Consider the following 25,538-nt stretch of genomic DNA (forward strand, 5'->3'; position numbering starts at 1 on the left):
ACAGCTCAGACCATGTTACAACTTGCTCAAGCATCTGCGGTTTCCATTGCCTACAAAGATAAGTCTATACTAATCTCCATTAGAGTCATGTCGTAGACTATTTTCCCCATTTTTACTATATAGTATGCCCTTGTATGTATGCAGATCTGGATTAAGATATGTGGGCACAACAGCTTATGTCCTTAATTCAAGTTTATATTTTGAAAATATTTTTAAATTTATTTAATGGGCCTAGAGTGAAACAGATTTTTCTTTTAAACTTTGAGAAATTTTTAAAATCTAGGAAAATACAAAGAATAGTAAACAAACATTCTTATTCTCATATAGAAATAACAATTGTTAACTTTTTAAATCATATATTAGTTTTCTTTTTTTAAAGGGTTAAAACATTACTGGTTAAGACCTAGGTAACTGAATCAATACCCTCAACTCTCATTCACCTTTCTGCTCCCCCACCCAAAACTTCCTTGATGAATAGTTTAAAACTGCCCAAACGGTTTTAAAAATAATTTTACTTATTTATGTTTATATAGTATATTTTGTGTTTTAATTTGTGTACATATCATATTGTACCTATCATTCTACAGTTTTTAACTCAATATTATGTATTTGAAATAGGTTTAACATAGATTAGAGATAGATATAATTTATTTCTTTTAGATGTTCTATGAGTCCCTCATATGAATATACCACGTTTTATTTGTCCAGTCCCCTATTGCTGGATGCTTAGATTTTTCCAGTTTTCACTTTTAAAAACCATGCTATAGTGAATGTCTTAATTCATGTATCCTGGAACACTAACATATAAGGGCTGTATCTATAAAATGTGCGCATATTTTTAATTTTACTAAATACTACCAAATTGCTTCCAGGAAAAAGTCCCTATTTCATCCCATTTTACTAAAACTCGATAGATAGTATTACTGGGTGGAAATAGTCCCTACTTGGCTTTTTAAAAATAATCTGTGTTTCTTTTTTTTTTTATTTTATTTATCCCTCCCTAGTTTTTATTCATATTTTCTTTTTTCTTTTTAATTATTATGAGTACATAATAGTTGTATATCTTTATAGGGTACATGTGATGTTTTGATACAGACATACAATGTGAATTAATCATATCAGGATTATTGGGATATCTGTCACCGCAGGCATTTATTATTTCTTTGTGTTAGGAACATTCCAATTCTACTCTTTTAGTTATTTTAAAGTATACCCTAACTTATTGTGGATTATAGTTGCTTTGTTGTGCTATCAAATATTGTTCATTCTATCTAAATATCTAACTATCTAACTATATTTTTGTACCCATTAACCATCCCCACTTTATCCCCTCACCCACTCTTCCCATAATCTGGAAACCATCAATCTACTTTCTGTCTCCATGTCTTTGGCTTTATTTTCTGCAGTTTGAATATGATATGCCTACAGGTGGATTTTTTGGGTATTAATTGTGCTTGGTGTTCTTTGAGTTTGTTGGACCTGTGGTTTGATATTTATCATTAATTTAGGAAAATTTTGAGTTATTACCACTTCAAACATTTATTTTATTCTTTTTCTCTTTCTTCTTTTATTATTCCTATTGCATTCATGTTACACCTTTTGTAATCATCCACAGTTTTTGAATATTCTATTTTATCTTTTTTTTTCTCTCTCCCCCCGCCTTTTTTCTGCCAGTTTTAGAAGTTCCTATTGACCTATCTTGAAGCTTACTTTTATTTTTTTGTTTTTTTGAGACAGAGTCTCGCTCTGTCACCTGGGTTAGAGTGCTGCAGTGTCAGCCTACCTTACAGCAACCCTCAAACTCTTGCCTTAGCCTCCTAAGTAGCTGGGACTACACGCACCCACCACCACGCCCAGCTAATTTTTTCTATTTTTAGTAGAGATGGGGTCTCGCTCTTGCCCAGGCTGGTCTCAACTGCTAACCTCAAGCAATTCGGCCTCCCAGAGGGCTAGGCCTCCCAGAGGGCTAGGATTATAGGCGTGAGCCACTGTGCCTGGCCAAGCTTACTGATTCTTTTCTTGGCTGTGACCAAGAGTCCATCAAAAGCATTCTTCATTTCTGTTATAGTATTTTATTTCTAGCCTTTCATTTTGATTCTTTCTTTGGATTTTAATGTTTCGGCTTATATTACCCATGTCTCTGTTCTTGCATGTTGTTCCCTTTTCCATTAAAGTTCTTACCATATTAGTCATACTTATGATTTAAACACTTGGTCTGATAATTCCAAAATTTCTGCCATATCTGAGTCTCGTCCTGATTCCTTTTTGGTCGCCTTAGACTGTTTTTTTTTTTCCCCCTGTCTTTAGCATGCCTTGTAATTTTTCGTTCAAAGCCAGACATGATGTATTGGGTAAAAGAAATTGTGATAAATAGGCCGCTAGTGTGAGGTTTACATTACCTGGGTAGGTGTTAGATCATGTTTATTGTTTGCTGTAGCTTTAAGTGTCAGAGGCAAAAATTTCCTCTAATGTTTTTGTTTTTTATTTCTTGGCTGTCTTTGGGTTTCTCTAGAGACTCTGTCTCAAATTGGGTTTGAAGCTTCCAGTTCTTTCATCCATAATTTCCTGTTCATACACAGCAGTCTATTAATGTGGTGGTAAGGTGTAGGGGCAGAAGAGGCTTTGCGTAATCCTATGGATTAGGTCTCAGTCTTTTAATGTGCTTGTCTTCCTGTGCTGTGGCCTTTACAAGTGCTTTTCAGCTTCTTTCCCCTTTGATGAGATAGGTATGTTAGAAGACTCTGGAGTTGGGTATTTGCCTCTGCCACGTGGAAGGCTAGGAGAAAATGGAGTTGAGTATTTCCCTACCCCCAAGTTGGTTAGCCTCTTGTCAAATCCGAGTCAGTCATGCACTGGTGAAATAGTTTCTCCTGAGGATAGGCTTTTGTTAAGGAGAACAGAAGGCTCTAGGAATATTTCAAAATGTTAACTGTTCCCTCTCCTCTTGCTGAAAATCTGAGGGAATTTTTCTCTAATTCTTACCCTGAGGACTTGCTAGGGCTCCTGGAAGAAAAACTCAGGGAAGTATGGAGGTCCCTCTGGGGCTTCCCAGAGTTTTTAATTCTCAAGCTCATCCATTCTGAGCCTCTGGCAAGTCCTCATTGACAGCTTAGTGTTCTTACTGGTGTTGGCTTCACTGGCAGGTTTCTGCTGCTGGTAAACTGTGATTCTCTGTATTTACAGGTCTCTCCAAATTTTTAGTAGCTGGTTGCAGTGTGACTTCAATTCTCCAATGAATTTAAGAAGAATTGTTGATTTTCAGTTCAGCTTTTTTTCTTGTTGTGAGGATGGGAGTAACAACTTCTAAGCTCATAACATGCCAGACTGGTACTATTGATTTTTTATAAATCGATCTTGTGTTTGGTAACTTTTTAGAACTCTCTTGTTATTTTAATTGTTGATTCCATTGGATTTTCTGGATGTGAGGGTGATCTGGCTGTGACATCTGTCACCGCACTGATTGCCAGTGTTGATTTGGCTGATCTGGCTGGCTAGGTGGATGTCCCCTTCCTCCCTCACTGCTCCATGTGCATCCCTCCCAAAGCTGCCTGCTGGGTCAAAGAGGATGACCTTCCTAGATAGAAGGGGACTGTTCTTCAGTTAAGAGTATATGAGTAGCTGCACTCCCCTGCTAGAACCTCCAAACCAGCTCTATAGGATTTTCTGTGTTACTGCAAATAATTACAGTTTTGCACCTTTCTTTCCAATCATTATATCTTCTATTTCTTTTTTTTTGTACCTATTGCATAGGTACTTTCCTCATTGACTACTAAAGCTATATAAATCATTTAGTATAGTGACCATGTATATGAAACTAAATTAACTATCTCTTGACTCTTTTAAGGCTTTCACAATATTTTTTTTATGATTTATAGATTCTTAAGTGATTTGTTTTTCCAGGAATTTAGAATTCTCATCATCTAATATCTAATTTATCATCTCTACTTGAAGATTTAATTCTTTTTCTTTTCTTTCTTTCTTTCTCTTTCTCTCCTTCCTTCCTTCCTTTCTTCCTTTCTTTCTCTTTCTTTCTTTCCTTTCTCCCTTCCCTTCCCTCCCCTCCCCTCCTCCCCTCCTCTCCCCTCCTCCCCTCCTCTCTCCCCTCCCCTCCCCCTCCCCTCTCTCCTCCCCTCCCCTCCCCTCCCCTTCCCTTCCCTTCCTTTCCCTTCCCTTTCTTTTGTTCTGTTGCCCAGGCTAGAGTGCAGTGGCATCATCATAGCTCACTGCAACCTCAAACTCCTGGGCTCAAGTGATTCTCCTGCCTTGACTAACTGAGTTGCTGGGTATATAGGTATGCGCCACCACGCCTGGCTAATTTTTCTGTATTTGGTAGAGATGGGCTCTTGCTCACTCTGGTCTTGAATTCCTGGCTTCAAGCAATCCTCCTGCCTTAGCCTCCCAAAGTGCTGGGATTACAAGCATGAGCCACTGCACCCAGCCCCTTTTTCTTTATTTTTAAATGATCAGGGTTTGGACTTTCAGGTTAAAATATCGTTAATGGTTCCAAGGTTTCATTTTGAATGAAGAATGGTGGTTGAGTTATAATATACTTTTCTGCATGTACTGAGGCAATCATATAATTTTTCTTTTTAATTGGTTAATGTGTTGAATTACATTGATTTTTCTTTTTCTAGTATTAAATCACATTTGGATTCCTGGTATAGACTCAACTTGGTCATAATATATTATTATTTTTCATGTATTTTTCTGGATTTGGTTAGGTAATGTTTTATGATTTTTTTTCTTGATTCTTCAGATACATCATACAGTTTCCTCCTTTCAGACATTCAAAGTTTTAAAACTCTTCTTGCCTGTAAACAATGTCTTTTCCTTCAATATAAATCTCTCTCTCTTTTTGTCTTTCTTTTTCTCTCTCTCAGAAAAATCACACCATTGCTATAGTAATAGCCTGATTTACATTTTATTAGATATTTTATAAACTCTGTTGAGATAATACAGTTAATTTTCTGAAATTTTATGTGTTGCTTCATATCAATGTTATTAAGTGAGTTAGTTTTCATTATATCAAGTCCTCAAAATAGCATGTGCACATGATATTTTTTGATGTAATGAGGTAAAATTTGGATTTCTTTTGAGGGTATGAAAGTATTCATTAACTTATATGACAAATATTTATTGAATACATACTATGTATTAAGTACTATTCTAGCTGCTGAGGATATAGCAGAGAAAAAGATATCCCTGACCTAATGAAGCATCTTGGTAATACCCTTAGTACCCAATGATGGTCTCAGAATAGAAATAGAACTTTATTGTAATGTTCCATAACTCGTACCAAAAAAAAGCATTCTTGCTAGTCATTTCACGTCTAGGGCTAAAACTGTAATATACCACTTTTAATCAATGATAAAAACAAATTTGACCTCCTTATTACTTTAGACTATTTTTCATTGAAAAATTATGGTACTTTTTGAAAACAGCTTATGCAAAGATAAAGTATTCATTCATAATCAAGAATAGAATACAAGTAATTGTACTATAAAAACATTTGCTGCTATATTTATATGAATATTTTTCAAATGGCTTAGATACATTTCAATTTGTTAATATACAGAATGAGTTTAGAGCAAACTCTGAAAATGTTTCTTAAAAAGCTCACAAGTACAAATATACATCTTCTTTTCATATTAAAAATTAATGGATTGTTCAAAGACAGGAAATGGTATACTCACTTTGATTTACATTTAGCAATTCAATTAGTATTAATAAACTCAAGTAATTAGGAAATTTATAATCTTCATACATTCACGTTTATATTATAGCATCTTATAATAGACAATAAATGTTTACCAAATATGTATAACATTGAATTTTGGTTCTAATACAATTTCTAGTTTAAAATATAGATAAAATAACAGCTAATCCCAAAACTGCTAAACTGATTGCAGAAATATTGGTACCCAGAGCAGGGACACTGGGTTCCTGTGGAGGAATAAACTTAGTTGCTAGTGCAATGTTAGAAACCTCTGAGGTGCGATTGGCTTCACCAATGGCTTGAATTGCAATATAGAATTTGGTGCCATTTTCTCTTTTAGAAGGTTCTGGTTTAAATTCAAAATTTTCTCTTGAGCCAGCTGCATTAGGTATCAGACCAGAAGTATTTATTAAAGAAGCATTATCAAAATCTTCTTGGAGGACCAGAAAATCCTTACTTGTTCTTATAATGTATCTGTCAGCTGGAAAGCAAATAGATAACTTCATGAATATTAAAATCACTAGGATGCCTTGCTGCCACCACACTGCCTTACATTTGGGAGCTTATCAGAAATGCACACTAGGTTTTAGATATAGAAATCCCGTTATTCCATCTTCTTTATTTTAAGGACAAATATGTGAACAGTTATTGTTTTTAATGTACAGTTATAAAATCCCAGAAAAATTTAATTCAAAATCTTATAGTGCTAAAAACCAAGAATCTAGATTTGTTTTTAGAAAGAGTAATGTAAGGAGCTGAATCCATTTTTTCATTTAGAACAAGGAACACAATAATGTTTCAGTAGAGTGAAGACATTCAGTACCCCACATCTGTATTATTTCTCATTAAGCTGAAAGAAGGAGCAATAGAAGATAAATAGGGTGGGAAACAGCGATAAGGACAAAGAGTAAAAGTAAGCAGAGAGACTGGGATGTGTACTAGTAAAACACGTGCTCAGGAGCTAGGCAGACCTTGATTAGCACCCTAATTCTACTACTTTCTAGCTATGTAACAAAACAAAATTTATTTAACCTTTCTTATCTCTAGTTTTTAATCTGTAAAATAGAGATTCAGTTATTCAATTCATTTAGCAAATATTTATTGCTCACCAAGTGATGAGAATTATATATAATAATGCATGAAACGTGTTTAACACAATTTAGTGTTTACTAAATGTTTGAAATATTAACTATTATAACTGCTATTACTTTATCCAGAAAGGCAAGGATGATGATGACATAAATGTTTCATTCTACATTGCTTTTAGAACTCTGTACGAGAGTCATCGATATAAAAATATATTTTTACATTCTGAAATGCAATGAACGATAAAACATCAAATGTTCTTTTTTGAAGTGAAAACTTTATTTTAAATTTTTCATGAAATGTTGAAGATATTTTGAGTGTGTGTGTTTTTTTAAAAAAATTTCAGGCCCTTTGCTTAATACTTAGGTTCTCCATAAATAGGTTTTATCAATCCATTCTATTACTCTTCACGAAACTCTGTGTTCCATTTAGATGGGTCTACTATCTATCTTTCTTTCTATCAGTCCCTTATTTTAATTCAAATATTCCATTGTGAAATTTTGCTATCTTGACCTTGATCATATTATTTGGTTCCTTCTCTCCCTGCAATGCACTTCCCTCTCCCTATGTATGCAAATTATATTCATTCTTCAAGGCCCAACCTCATGAAGTCTTATTCAAGTATTTCATTCACCCTGATGACACTCTCTTCCATGAACTCCTATTGCATGGAATGGAGTTTTCCAGATTGTTTTGTAGAGGTTCAATTTTTCATTCTGATTATAGCCCATGTGTTATACTCCTTTTGTATCACCCAGGGTACCTGGTACTGTGTTGGGCATGTATTTGATCTCCTTAATTACTTATTGGTCAACAATATAGTTGTTAATACCAAAAATGATGGAATTAGAGAATCATAAAATATTAGAATTATATCTACTTGTTTTAATACTTCTAGGTCACCTAGTCTAATCTGCATATTTGACAAGTATAGAAATTGTGTCCCAGAGAATTTAAGTGCTGCATTTGAGATTATATATAAGTTCATTTATTCTTTAAGATAATTGCTGCTACCTTACTTTTTCAATGCCTGTAGATAACATTTGATGGTTACTATTACCCCTTCCTATTTGTCACAGGAAAGAGGAAGATTAGATCCCACCTATTTTAGGCATTTGTAGTTACACATAGTGATGTCTTTTCTCTCTCAGTGCCCATATATGATACATTATTCCTACTTTTAGTTCCTTTAACTAGCATGAGAGACTTTGATTATGAATCCAGTCTTGAACTGAAGGCTTGGTCTTTACTGAACTGATTTTAGAACTAAATACTTCGTTAAGTAATTTCCTCTGTGGCTTTTTCAGTGGCAGTATTGGTATTTTTCACTTTTAAAAAATTCTGCCATATGTTTAGGGGTCATACTCTGTGAAAATAATGTATTTCAGAAGCTATTATGATGAGAATTTTCAACAGTGAAATAAAAAAGATATGTTTGTAGTTATTTTATGTTTCCTCTGGCTTTTGAATGATTATCTGCTTATATAGTAATGCTAAAAAGAAATACAGATTTGAAAATGCTATAAAGTGAGTGAAAGATTAATAGGCATTTTATTTTGAGAGCATACAATGAGGGGTTTATTGTAACCCAGGAGAATGAATGCTGAATACTTGCTGTTTTAGCACTGACAATTTCTGTGATACTATGTATATCTATTTTGCATATTGCTTTTATTTTCCCACTTTAAAGGGAAAATAGCAAGACTGGCTTTATCCTATAATACTCTACTAGTCTACATAATATTGGAATGTGGTAGGCATTCAATAAATATTGATTGAATCCAGTTAAATTTAAAGCAAAGATAGAAGTAATTTAAGATTTCTGGAATTAGGACAGTTTATTATTTATTATTAGGAACTTTGAATAAAGGAGATATTTTGGTCTTGAACTTTATTCAAACTCCATGAACAAACCTCTGAAACAAATTAGTTTCTCTGCACATGAACATCTCTCTGTGGGTCACCTTCACCTAACTTGGCCAACTACTCTCATTCTTCACCACTCAGGTCAGGGATAGTTTCCCTGTGATCTCAATCCTCAAGTAGAGGTTCGTGGCCTACCCATGGGCTGCTATATCATTCTGTTTACAACAGCACATTTTGTTGAATTTGTTTACTTGTGTATCCTCTGTACTCAATTGACTGTTGAGAGTAGGGATTATTTCTTAGGAACATAATAGTGTGAACACTTAACAGAAGGTTAATAAATGAATGAAATTGTGCAAGTACAGAAATACTTCAAAACTTTTTCCTTGGGAGGGAGAAAAGAATGCACAGAAAACAGCCAGCTAGTGAGCGAAACTCCTTTTGTATTTACAGCCGCTCCCCTCCCCATCACACACATCACCGCCTGAGTGAGCTCCACCCGCCCAGAAAAATTGTCTTCCATGAAACTGCTCTCTGGTGTCAAAAGGTAGGGACTGCTGTTTTAGTATATTTTAAAACATAATCTCAAACTTACCTTTTCCTTTATCAAGGACCTTGCCAGGGGCAGTCCATGAAAGTTGAATATGATCACTTTTAAACTTAGCCTCAAGGTCTGTAATTTTGCCAGGTGGGAACACATGAGTATGATTACCATTAGGAGGCGCTCCTGATACAGTGAATGACCCTCCAGAGCTTACTCTACTGAAGTTTTCTACTTCAGCTTCTGCCATTTCGTCTTTGACTTCAGGTCTGGGTGGGTTCAGTATAATTTTACCTACCAAAAAAAAAATGTTATCACTTTTCACGTTGTCATGTCTGTTCTTTAACTTGTAAGCTGATCTTGAAGCTGTAGAGGGTTAATATTGATGTCAGACATTGAAAAATAACAGCTTTTAATGAAAAAAATCTTATTTTATTTATGTCATTTTAAAGTTCATGAGGAGACATTATGCTATGTTAAAACTATCTTTTAACCTTTTCATCTCTACTATTTGATGCAAATTCTTTGGAGGACCAGGATTGTGTTTTATTTACCTTTGTAGCTCCAGCATCTAGCACAGTGCTTGCAATATGGCAGGTGCTCAGTAACCTTTTTTTTTTTTCAATGTTAATCAAATGAACTGAGGAGGATATGATCAAAACATGTAGAAACAAAGGTATATTCTAGATCCACTAATACGAATATGATTTTGAGATATATAGATGATTATATTATTATATACTTGTGTTTTCCTTAGGACATTGTATTTTCAATGTTTGCCATATGCAATTTACCTAAACAACAGACACATTTCTATTTTAATGCTACTTACCATTTTCAACATAGCCTGGTATATAAAGAGCTTTGTTCTGTCGTTGTCTTAAGCTTAGCCTAGCTGCGTTTTTTCTTGCCTGGGCATGTACTTTTAAACTGTATCTACCATTTCCATGGTACTCTGTAAAATACCTTGAGTAGATGCCATCATTCTTGACAGTATCAGCACCTTGATATTGAAATGTAATAATTAGTTATACAGTAAAGTAAAAATGACAATCATAACTGTTTTGAGCACTGGTGATGTCAATAATTTGGGAGATAGTATAGCACAGTGTTTTAATTACATGAACCCTGGAATCAAATAGTTTTGGCTTGGCCACTTGCTAACTCTGTGATTTTGGAAAAGTCTGATTCATGGTAGGCATTCAATTAATATTAGTTGTTACTATTATTATTATTTTATAAAAGAAACTTATCAAAATAAGGAAAATATAACTGAAGTGGAGAAAGCACATGTGGAACAATGACATTAATGAAAATTAAGAAAAACTGTTCATTTTTTCATAGGAAAAGTAAAGTTGTTCATAAAATTTAAAAAGATAAATGTGCTTGTGGCTATGACTTGTCAAGATAACTAAGTAAAAAATTTTAAAAACATTAAAATTAAATTTAATTTACTTTAAAGTACAATTCATTAGCAAACACAGGAAATATTGACTTCTAAGTCATGGAACTGTAGGAGAATTTTAAGTTTAGTGGAAGTCAATGCAGATTCTTATTACCTGCACCATTGTCCCAGAGCTCCAATGTCACTTGATGTCCATCTTCAGTTTCTATAATGGCTGTTACATTGCTTCCCAGAACAGGCAAAAACCCTTGACTGACTCGTGCATAAACAATCATTGGGCTAGGGTAATGAGCTGTATTTTGACTCATGTGAGCAGTTGTAATTACTGGGAGTGTGGTAAGGTTTCTTGCTCGAGTGGTCATTGTCACCGTTAGCAATTGAGATTTGGCATGCTTATTTAGAAGGCTGTAAATCCAAGTGCCTGTCTGAAAATCAAAAATATCTATTTGAGGGCTTTGGTAATATTTTCCTACTTCTTGTTTGGAATATAAAATTATTTAGAAATGTAAGCAGAGTAATAATAATGATTTTTAATATCTGATTTTACAAACTAGTAAATAGTACGGATATGAATCCCTCATTATTTTATTTGACTTCTTTTTTTATGACAGATGATCTGTCATTGTTTTAATATTGACAGTGTTATTTTCATCTTTTTAAAATAGAAATTGATTAAGAAAGCATAGAGAAAAAGAATAGACCTACCTCTGCAATACCTGGTATTTGAAGACGGGCAGATCGAATATTTAGTTGATCTTCTTTGAAATCTGAGATATTATATTTTTTTCCTTTTGGATCTTGAAGAAGAATTTCTGGCTTTTGTATTGTCCATGTGACAACAAAGAAAGTGTCAGTTCCAACTGTATTATCGACAGGCACTGTACCATTTATCCATTTCTTCCCTGTAATATTCAAGGTTCTACTTTCCAACTGTTGTATAAATAAAAATAACAAACATAAAACCCATATATTTTTATAGGTAATGGAATTTCTAAGTTTAGTCAGTTTACAGTCTAGAGTAATTTTAAATTTGTTTTTAAGATCTCAATTAAAATAACTAAGGATTATTTTAAAGAACTTTCCAAATAAAAAGCGTACATAATTATAAAAAATAGAAGAATTCAAAAGAAAAGGTGGCTGTGTCATGGAAAAGCAAATTCAGTAAGGATGTTTTTCTTCTGCATACCTGAAATATTTTTAGGCAAAAGAGTTATTTATTAGAGAAAGAAGAGTTAATAATTAGGATAATAGAAATTTATTAAAATTGTAAGAAAACAAAGAATTTTTTTGATATACTGACCTGAAGAGCTTGCTGAGAGATGTTGCCGCTTCTAGACGAAATTCTGCTGAAAGCATCAATAAGGCCATTTATGTCTTTATTGGCAAAAAACTGATGTCCTCCTAAAATGGAATTTTAAATGGGAAAATTATATTTGCTATAGGGCTGTCATCAGTATGCTTTAAAATCTATTTTAAAATGTCTTTTTAAACTTACAAAAGATGAATTTCCCAGAACATTATGAACTTTCAGTATATCAGTGTCCCAGATGTAATCCTATTAACTAAAACCTTCTTCAAAATAAGTAAGATAAGAATGAAGGAAACTCTATAAAACACCCCAAATTTTATTATTTGTTTTAAATCAATCAATCATCAAATGTAAGTCCTCCCACATTACTAAAACTGGTCTAAGAACTAAATGATGTTATAAAAATGAAATTTAAGATAGTTCTTCTGAGCCAGCTGCTTAGCATAAGGTAAAAATTGATTAAGTGCAGAAAATAAATAATATAGAAATTAATGAAGAGAGAGATTAGTTGAGTAAAAGGAGTTAGGAAAAAATAGATTGCAGAAAGCAAGGATTAACACAAGCGACTGCTACAAATACAGCCATCGATACATATTTATTGAATTAATAAGTGGCAGAAAGATCAGCTGGAAGGTTATTGAAGTAACCTAGGCAAGAGTTATGGATTGTAATAGTAGTGGTAGTAGGACCGGATAGAAAGGGGAAATACAGAAATATTCCAAACTAAGATTTAACAAGATTTGGTGAGGTGGGAAGCAGGGTGGGATGATGGAAAGAGTTCTGAATTGGTAATTATGACTCTATGGCCTTGGGCAAATCATTTGTACTGTCTAGGTTTCCATTTCCTCATCTATAAAAGAGGGATGTCTAAATCTCTACTGTGGGATTGAGTGGTATTCTGGAATTGAGCAATAATTTTGGACTTGCAGTTAAGTAATTTCTCTTCATAGAGAAAGAAGTTTCTTTTTAGTGATATTGGCAGAAAGTGGGGAAGGAATGAATGAGGACAGCAAATGTTGAATATATTAGAAGAAGCTGGTATATGAAGAAGTGGAGGAGAGGGGAAAGAATTTGAATTTGACAAGGTAGTGACAAAGATTAATTTTTAGGATAAATTTTTTTTAGCAGCTTTATAAGTTTAAGGAGAAAGAGCCCCTGCAATGGGAGAGACTAGAAATTTATTTTCTATCCAAACTATATTCCAAAGGTTTACCTGTCATGTTTGACAGAGTCTCTAGTTCTTTGGCAGCAGAAGGTCCCAGAGCAATGGTGTGGATGATTGCACCACTTTGTTTTACCTCCTCAAAGCATGAGCTTATTTGATTGTCTTCCCCATCTGTTAGTAATATGATTTCAGAACCAGAAGTACTCTGGTTACTCTGGGTAATTACCTGATAGTGAGAAGCCAGGTTATTAATTACACAATGCCATATCTTAATATATTTAAAATAAGAATGAACCTGTTCTTTAGCCTTGGAAAAATCTTTAGTCCTTTGCATCAGAGTAAGCAAAAGGAAACTTCTTGCATTGTCCTTTTAGGCTGAGTTGGCATATGGAAATGAGTGTAATTTACAGTGGTCTTGTAGGTTTTCAAAGCTTGAATATTATCACTTCTACTCCTTTCAGGTATACTCTTGCTACCCAAGAGAGAAAAAATAAAGCACTTAGAACAATGCCTGGAACATAGTAAGTCCTCGGTGAATATTAGCTATTGTCATTGTTATTATTATCCCAGGGGATACTTGGGGTGGAGGCAAGTGACCCAGACAGTTCTGGAAGACTGCAGACTAGATAGCATTTGCAGAGTCATGACCAAAAGTGGATGTGCAAGGTTAAATGATGTGGTATGGTTTTTTAATGCATTTTCTTTGATTACTGCTGGAGAATCTCAGGATTTCCTGGAAAAAAAACCTTTGACCTGCCATGAAGAAGAAAGTTTATAAATTTGTCAATTACCACAAATACTGTTTTCTTTTCATCTTTTCCTGACTTCTACCAAGAGTATTGGCTAAGAACTTTGGCATTAGATACCTTGAAAGTAAATTCCAGCTCTGCCATTTGCTAACTAGAATAGCTAGTGTTTAGTTTTTCTCAAGACTATATATGAAAGTACATACACATATATTATATAGTATATAATAGAGTTTTATAGATAGATTAGTGTAATGATTAAGTGTATGGTCCTTAGAATCAGAATGACCAGATTTTGAATCCTACCTCTGCCAATTGTTGACTACACAATCTTGAGAAAGATTTAATTACTCTGAACCTCCATTTCCTTATGTGCAAAATGGGCATAATGATATTACCCAATTCACAAAGTAATAGTAAGGAAAAAATAAGATCATGCATGCATATAAGCATTTAGCATAGGCAATAATGTAGTATAAGGTCAATAAATGTTAGCTATTATTTTTATAATTTTATAAGTAAAATGCTTATATATTGATATGGCTTATTATGTAAATAATTAAGAGCTGTTTATAGCTGTGAATGTGATTTGACATAATCTATTTAGCGATAGAGTTTGTGGTCAAAATATCATAAGATATGTATCAAAATATATTTTAAAAATTTATGAACTAATATGTGCTGACATGCTGACATATTCCCAATGTACAGTACTTGCCATATTTTAGAAGTGAATAGATATGTATAAAAAGACTTGTGATTATTATAATAGTAAACCTTTCTTAAGCATTTACTTATCTTACATAACTCCCACAATTAAATGAGGTAGGTACTATTATTAATAATACTCACTTTACCTCGGTTGGGGAAATAGACTTTGTGAGTTGAGTTACCTACTAAAGGTCATTTGGCTAATTAATATTAGAGCCAGGATCCCAGGTTTGTCTACATTCAGAGCTTGCCTTCTTCTTTAAACCAATATGTTTTATGACAAATAGACACCCTGAGGAAAGTTAACAGATGGTTTTAATCAATGGCCAAGATAAGAGTAGCAATCTCCACTTTAGGACAAGGAAAGGATCAGTGAAGAAAGTAGTTTTCTGTTTTTGTGACTTAAAGCATGGCAATAAATAGGCTTAAATGAAGGCTAACTTAGGTGGGAAAGGGATTAACATGAGTACAGGAGGTAGGTGGGAATAGTGCTCAAAAGATGCTCCCAATTTTTTGAGTTCATAATTTGATTTAATTAAACTTCCACCTATGTTTGTTGGGTGTGGTACTATACTGCTTGAGGGGCTACCTCTATCTTTGTGATTTTTAAATGTCAATTTAACTTGATGAACTGAGGCTTTCTTTATTCATAATATAGAAATGTTATTAATTTTCCTCTTCCACAATCCCCTCAACGGTATTATTTTCTGCTCACTGAAGCTCAGACTGTGGGAGTACTAGAGAAATGGGGAGCTCCTCAATAAAATCATGATGATTGTGTGCACACTGGATTTTTTTCTTCTTACTTAACCACTCTCCAGTGCAACTTAGTACCTCAGGAGTATGTCAGTGGAACAACCACACTCAGAGAGGATCTAGCTTAAACAATAGATAAGTAGGAGAAGCTATTTTTTTCTTCCCATAAATGATTTACCTTGATCAGGTCACAGTATTATTAAATGAGGGACCCGTGAACTCATGGCCCTTGTTCAAAGGTAATTGGACAACATTAAAAGCAATAGTAAATAGCAAATGCTATTTTAAAAAGTTTTATTTTACCTGGAATCCTGCTTTGAGTCCATTGCAAATTGAAGTTCCACCACTAGCTACTTGAGGCAGGTTTGCAGTGATCTTTTGGTAAGTGTTATCATCAGTTATTTTTATAAGATTATTTTGGATTTCAGCAATACTGTCAAATGTGACCATCCCGACCAAGGATTCCTTTTCAATAATTTGAATCAAATACAGTTCTGCTGCTTGATTCATTCGAAAGAGACGGTCTTCCTGTAAGAAAAAGATGTATGAACAACTCCTGAGACTCTCCAAGTCTTGACAGATTAATAACAGATTTATGGGCCATAGATCATGATAATAATTAATTGATGTATTTTAAAATCTAACTTCACTTTATTTAAAAAGTTGAAGAAAATCTTAAAGAATCAGTTATGTTATACTTGGAAAAGCTTTAAAAATCTATACATTTTTATTTAACAGTTTTATATTCAGGAATTTTTCCTAAAGAAATAATTAAAAAAATACATACAAAGATGTTCATTGCAGCACTCTATTATTATTAAGTTGAAAATTTCCAAATGTTCAACAATAGGGGATTGTTTGACTAAATTATGATATGTATATGTGATAAAGCCATAAAAATTATTTAATGGAATCATTTTTTACATGGGGAGCATTTAAGGTATATTAAGTAAAAAAAATCAGATTATAAAATGTTATATAAAATTTAATCACATTTTTGAGGAAGAAAAAGAACTACATTAGTAAAAAAAAGACTGAAATGATACATGTTCAATGGCACACTTATGATTTTCATTTTTTCTTTTTGTTCAGTTATAATTTTTCTAGTTAGTTACAACTAAAATTTAAGGAGTAAAAATTGTTCATAATCCAATAATCTTAATATAACAACATTTTTATTTTAGCATATTATTTTCTAGTGCTTATCTATATAAAATCATTATACTAAAATTTATTAGAACATAAATACATATATATGTTAGTAGCTTACTAGAACTAAACCTAAGATTAAGTTTATATTTCTATTAGCTTAAGCACTTAATTTAAGAGGGCAAAAAACTGTCTTACCATGTCCATGCTTCCAGATTTATCAAGTACTAAACAGACTACTCGCTGTTTGGACTTGAGCAATGAAATTGTAGGATGAGATGGTAGATTCGTTCCTGTCATGGGAGATACATTCCGAAAATCATCAGAGTTCATGATTACATCCCATGTGCTTTTGTGATCGCACATTTTGTTTTGTAGATTTGGAGCATCTATATTGTGGGTTTCTGCTCTACAAAATTCAATTACCTGAAAAAAATCAATTGGAAAAGAAGATTACAATAACTTGTGAGCGGTTAACTGCCATATACGTCCTCCACAGATTTTATCACCTGACAATTAAAAATTACTTCATAGTCTAACATTCTGACATCCATTTTGCATACTTGAATGGAGTGGAAGGAGTAAAACTATCGGTACATACTGGTAAAGTTTTTCAGCAGCGGGGGTTGGTGGCAGCTGTCATAATGGCTCAAGATAATTTCTTACTTTCTTTTCTAGACACTTGGGGAGCTCAGGCCCCTTGAATTAAGTTTAAAGAAAAAGGGACAGGTTTGTGGTAATTTCTAGCTGCTCCCTAAAAGTGTAGTAGAGAAAATGGCTTTCTTTAATTGTCTAGGTTTGTTCCTCATCTTCATAGTTGATCAAAAAACTTGAGGATAGATATTCTACAATGTGGATTATTATTGGTTGTGGCGAATTTTGATGTAAATAAAATAATACACTTATGGAAGTGTAGGGAGAAAATGAGGAAATGTAATTATTTCTCTTTTTTAGTGTCAAGTAGTAAATTGTATCCAATAAGTTTGCCAATGAATATTTTATTACTATTGAATCTATGAATATTCTCCAAGTTTTGAAAATATAGTAACGTGGAAAATGTTCTCATAAACTAGGGTAGAATTCAAAAAGAATTCATCTTGCAGTTATCCTCAGCTTGTAAGAAATATGTTTAGTAGTGTCATTTCATTATTTTACTGCTCTCCCAATGCCAAGTCTTTAGATGTAAGCTCAGATTTAGAAGAACTTAAATTATTAAATTTGTATACCTTTGATCTAAGTTTTAAGAGTTGTTTTTGTTTGTTTCTGATATGGCTCTGGTTTACATCTTCCAAATGGAGTTATATTGGATAGGAGAAAAATATAGTTTTCAATCAAAGCGGTGATTCATGACCATCTTGCTGATATGAAGTGCTTATGAAACCTGGTCCCTCTCTCCCCTACTACTGCCACTGCCTTTATTCAGGTTTCTTACCTGCCTGTTGCCATGGCCTTCCAACTGGTCTCCCCGATTCCACTATCATCCAACTCCAGCCTATCCTTCACAATTAGGATTACCTTCCTGAAAGAATTAAGCTAATCATATCACCAGTCTAAAGCTGAGAGGATAAAACTGAAACTTTTAGCTTTGTAGGTCCCCATTTCTTGTTTTTTTTTTTTGACAGAATCTGACTCAGTTCCCCGGGCTAGAGTGCTGTGGCATCAGCCTAGCTCCTAGCAACCTCAAACTCCTGGGCTCAAGTGATCCTCCTGACTCAGTTTCCCGAGTAGCTGGGACTACAGGCATGCGCTACCATGCCTGCCTAATTTTTTTATTTTTAGTAGAGACGGAGGTCTCACTTTTGCTCAGGCTGGTCTTGAACTCCTGACCTCAAGTGATCCTCCCACCTTGGCCTCCCAGAGTGCTAGGATTACAGGTGTGAGTCACCACACCTGGCCCCCATTTCTTGTTTCAACTTCATTTCCTGCCTCTTGCTCACCATATGGCCTTTGCTTCTAGCACGCTGAATTTCTTTCTATCCTTAGAATATGCCAGAAACTTTTATTAGGGACTTTGCTAACCCAGATGGTAATTTTGTGCAAATTAAAAAAAGTCACCCCTTTCTCAAGTTCCTTTACTGCTGTATGCCTGCAAATTGTTCTAATAAATGCTGAAATCTTTAATGACCATGATGCAAATAATTTAGGCAATGTTACACTTGCACAATCATGCATGGCTTCCCTGCCTTACTCCAGTCTTTGCTTTTGTAAATCTGTTTCTTTGTATAAAATACCCTTCCCCTTCCTGCTTTGGCAAATTCATATTCATTTTTTTTCAAATCCCAGCTCAAAACTCATCTCTTTGGAAAATGTTTTTGCCACCCTCATAGCACTTGGTTCATATCTCTATATCACTTCTTCATTTGTATTATAACGTACATATTTTTTCTTGTATTTCTACCTTTCTCGCTAAACTGAGTTCCTTAAGAACAGTTATCTTTGATTATTTCTGTGTTTCCAGTTCCTAACATAGTGCTGATCATGCAGTAGGAATCATTAAGGTTAAGAGAAGGAAATATGGATTTAAATATTCAATATTTCAGATCATATCTCTCGTGGATCTGAGCTTATGCCTTAGGTACAGATGCTGTCTAATATATTTATGTTATGATAATTAGAAGTTAGTGTTATTCTGGACAAGATACATGGTTGAAGTACAGTATTTATCTCTAAGCCATGTCTTATATAATTAGTTGCCCTTCATATTTCAGCTACATAATCTTCATTATTATTTATGTTCCAGATAGAGGGCATGAGTTATCTCCTTATAGTCAAATGCTTTTGGAATTTATAGTTTGGAACAGACAATACATATAGTATTCAGATTATCCTCTTGTGTTGCATGATTTGATATCTATTTGCATACTGAACTCTTTGACCAGCCTTTGTTGATCCAGATGCAGCAGGTTAAAGTTCCTAAGTCATGTGTTAAGTATTTCTGGGAGGGAGATTTTTGTCTGGAAAACAACTTCTACGTAAATATCTAACTCAAGTTAGTTTAAGAGTTTTAGAAGGAAATATCAAGTCTATATTTTTATTCAAGCCTTCCATCATTAATGCACTAGGCTCCAAAAGAATTTTAAATTTTGTAAGAGATGATAGGTCTATGGAAGTATTTGTTGGTAGTGATTTGTTATATAAAAATTTGCTTCTTTTAAGAAAGTTAGTCTTACTATATAGAGGTAGTGTATTTTATTTTTATTGTTGTTTTTGACAATTTTGATATGTTTCATATTTTAAAATATTTTTTACATGTTTAGAAAATTTCATTAGGTAATTACAATAATTATAGTATGTTTGCATTAATTAAGATTGGGCTTCCCTAGGGAAAGAGAAAACTGGCTATTTTCCAGATATTTTATCAATTTTAAAAATTAAAAATTTATTTTGTACTCAGTTTGTGCTAAATACTATGGTAATACTTTATATTAGCTCTTGTAAACCTAACACCAATGAGAATGTGAAGTAGGTATTATAATTTCCATTTAAAAGGTAAGAGAACTAAATCTCAGATTTATCAGTTTGCCCACTGTGATACAGCTTGAAAATGACAGGCAGATTTTCAATTTCAAGTCTATCTGACTTCAAGGTACTTGTTCTTATTCACTGAGCTTTATATTAATATATTTAAACTAGATATTTCAGGTCAAACATTAGCTTTGGAGCATTACAGTGTTGTTATTATTTAATTGGCTAGACACATTGATACTTGTGAATTTTTTTCCTTAAGTGTTCTGTGGAGACAGTCATGTGTTTTCACAGTATCACTTTGCAGTAGCTTGGTGTGCTTTTAGTGTTAAGATAATGGAAAATCTAGAATGTCAGTCCTTTCCAAAGTCACATTATAAATTACTTTAGAAAAGTAGTATGGCTAACGCTTAGAAAAGGAATTAAAAATAAGATTGTAGCTCTATATACAAGTCCACAGAAGTCTATGGGGGAAGGGATGTTCTAAGAGTTTATTGTTTGACTCTAATGAGAAGAGTAGAGTGCTATACATTTAAAGAAAAGAAAAAGGTTAACAAGAAAGGATGGGATAATATCTAGACATACCCTGACATGGACTGGAGAAAATGGCCTTTAATTAATTATCTGAGTAATTTCCTTCCTTTCTATTGGTACACATACTTTCATAGTAGAAAATCTAGCTTCCCTAATTAATTTTTTCCTAAGGATTCCCTTGTGGTACTTATAGAATCTTGAGATAGAAGTTACTTACAGAATCTAGATTTTGCATAAACATTATGGATTCCTTTGCAGTCTGGGACTTGTCTGGGATAAATGTACATTTTGCTTCATACAGCCCTGTTTGTGAGTCACGTCGGCATGGCCTTGTTATACAGCTGCCCCCATTGCATTCCTTGAAAACCACGTTAGTACCAGTAATATGAGTGGAACATCTATGGTGAAAGAATTAGATTGCACATATATACATATACATATGAAGACTAGGCAAATCATGAATAAAGACCAACATCCTAAAATCTTTCCCTCACTGACAACTGCTATACATCATGTAACCCAAACATTATGTTTTGACAGAAGTAGGCATAATGTTCTACCTCTATTTATCATTGATTTCAATAAGAACAAAGTTGTCAGTTTATGTTTTTTAAACATTCACTGCTCATTGATGTGATCAGTAAATCTACTATCCTTGTGACTTTGAGCTAAAAATGATAGTTCCTAACTCACAGGGATGTTGTAAAGATCAAATGAGTTAAGAGATACAGAGGAATTGCTTTTTAGTGGGGAAGGAAGAGTCAGCATTATGCTTAAAATCCTCTTAAATTTCCGTATGTGGTATTCACGGTTTTATATTTACAGCATTTTGTAATTTACATTTTGAGAACCACTTAGTTAGACTGAAGGAAGAAATAAAAATAAACCCTGCATGGAAATGATTGTGCATTAAAACCATTTGATCTTTACGATAAAGATGATTTGTCAAGTCCTTAGCAGGGAATGGAGGGGAGCAGAGTATGAGTAAAGGATTCTAAAGAGTTTGTGTTTATATGCAGGATTTACTTCCATTCTGTGTTAATATTAAACTTCATAACATTAATCCACTTTAATAAATTTGTTTGTATTGCAAGGATTAAGGGAGACAGTGAGTCACATCTTCCAAGAGATTTAGTTCCAGAGTAAGCCTGAAAGGTAAACTTACATATGATGAGACTTCACTGCCTCAAAGAACTTGGCACATAGTAGGAGCTCAATAAATGCTTACATACTTGTTTTTACTAATATATTTCTTTTTAAGACCAATTATAAGGAAATTCATTCATTTTTATCAATTTATCAAAAATTTTTGTTTGATACATTCTTTGTTTAGCTTTTAATTTATGCCAGCCCCAAGGCCAAGGGGTTAAAAAATATCACTGTCCTCAAGAATCTTAAATTGTAGTGGAGAAAATAAAGTTACGTAGACAGTTGCTGCCCAGTGATTTAAGTGTGAGAAAAGCCCACACATGTTGCTGTGGGAGCACTCCCAAGGCTATCTAACCCCAAATGGAGGGAGAGAAAAGACATTTAGGGGAGAAATGTTTAAACTGAGTCTTGAAAGATGAACAGGTGTTATTGGGTTAGGGAGGAGTTGTGTGGGATGAGGGTGGGAGGAATAAGTGTCCCAGGCTGGCAGCCCAGTCTGTATGAAAGACCCAAGGCACCTCAGTGGGGATCAAGCAAACAACACAAAGGAGATAGGGAGATGCATTTTTCTATCAGCTTTCTTTGCTCTAAAACGTTTTTTATCCCAAAGACATATTTCTTGCTGCATTAATTTCCATTGTTCTTCAATGCTCCTTAAATACTCCATGTGCTTGGTATTTTAAACTTAGAGGTTTAAACATCTCATCTATTCATAAATAGGGCCTGTCTGTATCCACCCAGAATTATATTTCTTAAAAAATCAATTTACTGACTTATCTTTTTGAGAAATACTTTTTATTTAAGCTCAAGATTATATAAAAAGTATAATATTATATTTAGCACAAAGGTCTAGCAACTTAATTGGTTTCAGTGAAACAGATTTACATTAAAAAGTTATGAATTAAACAGAACAAAAGAGAGATCTCAGATATCTTGGAGTTTAGGCTACAGCTTTTTCCTTTCTCTTCTACCCTTAACATATTTTAGTGCCATCCTTTTGCATATTGAAATGATTTCCAATTCCTGATTGATTTTGTGGAATCTGCAGAATTAATTGGACATCTAGATAATGGAACAGGTTGGATATTCCAATTAATGGTATAAATATTCAACCACTTCAGATAGCCTTTGTTGGCCTAGTATAGAAAATTAAAGAGGCATAAGTGAAAAGTTTTGAAAACAGATTTGTTCAGTCCAACGATACCTTGTTGCTTCAATAGTGTTTTTTCCGGAAATATAGAATGGCCGGTCCATGTTATACTCATCAAATACTCCCCACCGGAGATGGGCCCACTCATGAACAAATACTCTGCCTATAAGAGAATATTGTCACTTAAAAATTTATAGTTACAATATTTGAAGACAGTTTCCTTATATTTTAAGTCTACCTGCCCGGTCTCCCCAACCTAAATGAGTCAAGGAACTCCAGAAGTTGACGTCTTTCATTAGGCCAAAAAAGTTGAAATGAGTTAGTGCCAATAAGTGACTCATTTTATTATTAAACACACATGCACAAAAAGAAATATAATTAGGTTGAACATAATTAGCATATTTCCAAATAACGGTAATACTTAATACCTATTTTTCTCTTCTTAAATCTTTAAAATACCATTAATTACAGTGTTATTTTTTTTTCCAGTGGAAACAAGAGCAGAAGTATAAAATAGATATTCTTACCTCGGGGTCCATACATAGGCAAATTATTAGTCAGCAAGAAGTTTGGGGTAAAGTGTATATATTGTCCTTTTTCTCCACATTGTCCATATTGAAGTGTATAGGGATCATCTCCATATTTCAGATAAGGATTAGCAATTATGACATCTGCCTAAAAAAGTAAAAGAACAAATGAACAAAAACAAATTCAAGAGCAATAGAAGCAAGGGATTTTAGAAACAAGAACTTTTTTCATATACATTAAGAAAAGTTATATCACTGATTTAATTACTTCAATTAGTGATTAGAAGTTACTAAAAAAATTACAAATATTCATTTTTAAAAAGCACAAGAACAAAGAAGCATTTTAGGAGCCAGATTAAATAACCTACCTGGTCATATGATTCTTGTTTTGGCATTAAGTACTCAGATTTTGACTTCCAGGTCATTGGAATTAAAATGCTTACATTCTTGAAATAAGCTCTTCGTTGGGTGGCATGAAACAGGTAAGTAGAAGCTTCAGTTACCATTTCCTGACAAAATTAAAAATACCTTGTGGTGACAATTTCATAGTGAAATGAATGTAAAGATATACACACACACACACACACAAACTGGAAGTAAATCTAAGCTTCCTTTCCCCAGACATTGTGGCAAAGACTAACTGTAAAACAGATTGAATTTTACTACATCTCTTCAGTTTATAAACTCCTCAGTTTCATATGCTCAAAAATCAACTTTCTGTTTTTTACCTGTCCAGGCCTGCAATCAGCATTATGGGTTGGAGATGGGAATGAAGATGATACCAGGTGAGTTACAAAGGTGATTAAGACTGGGACCCTGTTGGCAAGTTGCTTATTTAGTCACAGGTGCTTATGGGTAGTTTAGATAAATTGGGAGTTTAAAGCTTGGTGGATTATTACACTTGACATTAGTCGAAAAAAATTTTGCTAGATTTATTTTGAGTTGTCTTCTCACATGGAATGTGTTCATAAAAGGCAAAGTTTTACCAAGAATCAATGAAAATAAAAATATATAGGTCTTATTGGCTTGCAATCCCAGTTTTGCTACTGACTGTAAGAACATACAAATCACTTAACTTCCCTCATTTATATAAGGATAATACCCTGTTCTTGATCACCTCACAGGGATATTGGGAGGATTAAAGATAGTATATATTAAAGTGCTGTATATTAGATGTGTTTTATTATACTGACTAATATAAATAAAATTAGGAAGATAAATCAACTTTAAATATGTAATATTTTCTTTAATATAAAATGCATATAATTTTTTAAATTTTCCAGAGTTGAATAAATATGAACAACTGAAAAATTGTATCAGATAATGAACTCCTGGGGCTTAAATGTAGATTAGTAAGTTGAACTTTATAAAAGTAACTTTAAAAGATAACATTTGAGAATAATTTTCCACTCGTTCTAAAGTATTTCTGTTAGCTTATCTAGTTGAAAAAAATACTAGTAGTTTGGACCTTTAATAATTCATTAGCAGGAAGCCTTATAGTATTAATATATAATAAAAATATTCTTAAACTAAGCAGATACTAATTTTGATAGTTTAGAGAAATGCTACATACGTGATGAATACTGTCAAGCAACTTTGGAAAGTTATAACTCTGTGTGAGTGTATGTGCCTAGGCAACATGAACTGAAAATACTTAGTGAAATAAAAATATGTGGATAATAAAACTTTCTCTTACCTTTATGTTTTGAATCAGTTTTTCATCTTCTGGTACACTGGGGTTAATTGCGATGACAATGCCATCATATCCGTTATTACTCAAACTTACCATTGAGCTTTTCACTCTGGGCAAGAGATATAAGGCTAAGAACAGAATAACATTCACACTGAACCCCATTTTTGCACGTTACATTAAACCTCTTGGAAATATAGGAAGGGTATTTATGTATCTGCTTAACTCAGGAATTTGAATCAAGACCAAAATATTTGCATACATATACAGTAAATTATTAAAAGATCTTGCTGAACTTCCTTATCTTACTCATTCTAAAGATTTAGTTTTTAGGTAGCAATGGGGATTATGATGAACACATTTATCATACTTTCTAAGACAGCTGAGGCATTAAGTATTCATTGAATTGAGCCATTCTTTTATTAATACATTGTGTAGTTGTCACCATAGTGGTGAGAGATCATCATTGTCATCATCACCATCAAATAGTATTAGAGTTCTAAGCCCTAGGATCTGTTTAGAGAGAAACACTCTATGGAGGGAGGAGGAACTGAAATTAAAAGCACCAGGAAA

The 25,538-nt window shown here is 33.5% G+C and overlaps 1 protein-coding gene across 1 annotated transcript; it reads right to left on the minus strand.

The window, feature by feature from the left end:
* Window positions 1-5,789: 5,789 nt before the first annotated feature.
* On the minus strand, window positions 5,790-25,130 carry LOC123635443 (calcium-activated chloride channel regulator 1-like). Its single transcript, XM_045547602.1, has 14 exons — window positions 24,972-25,130; window positions 23,644-23,784; window positions 23,276-23,423; window positions 22,803-22,911; window positions 20,667-20,847; window positions 16,649-16,876; window positions 15,605-15,829; window positions 13,137-13,314; window positions 11,915-12,015; window positions 11,320-11,544; window positions 10,769-11,039; window positions 10,042-10,212; window positions 9,264-9,503; window positions 5,790-6,197 (listed from the first exon to the last, which is right to left on the minus strand). Exons 1-14 carry the CDS (start codon window positions 25,128-25,130, stop codon window positions 5,857-5,859), a joined length of 2,718 nt encoding a protein of 905 aa, XP_045403558.1. The 3' UTR covers window positions 5,790-5,856.
* Between the last annotated feature and the right edge of the window lie 408 nt (window positions 25,131-25,538).

This window comes from Lemur catta, chromosome 3 (assembly GCF_020740605.2).
Source record: "Lemur catta isolate mLemCat1 chromosome 3, mLemCat1.pri, whole genome shotgun sequence".
In the NCBI taxonomy this organism is placed as follows: domain Eukaryota; kingdom Metazoa; phylum Chordata; class Mammalia; order Primates; family Lemuridae; genus Lemur; species Lemur catta.

Bases quoted from the DNA above. Each gene is read 5' to 3' on its own strand.
- LOC123635443 (XM_045547602.1), bottom strand. From the start codon at position 25,130: ATGGGGTTCAGTGTGAATGTTATTCTGTTCTTAGCCTTATATCTCTTG. The intron at 10,213-10,768 runs GTAATAAGAATC...TTCAATATCAAG, and splicing joins GCTCTGGGACAATGGTGCAG to GTGCTGATACTGTCAAGAAT. The intron at 9,504-10,041 runs GTAAGTAGCATT...TTTTTTTGGTAG, and splicing joins ACCAGGCTATGTTGAAAATG to GTAAAATTATACTGAACCCA.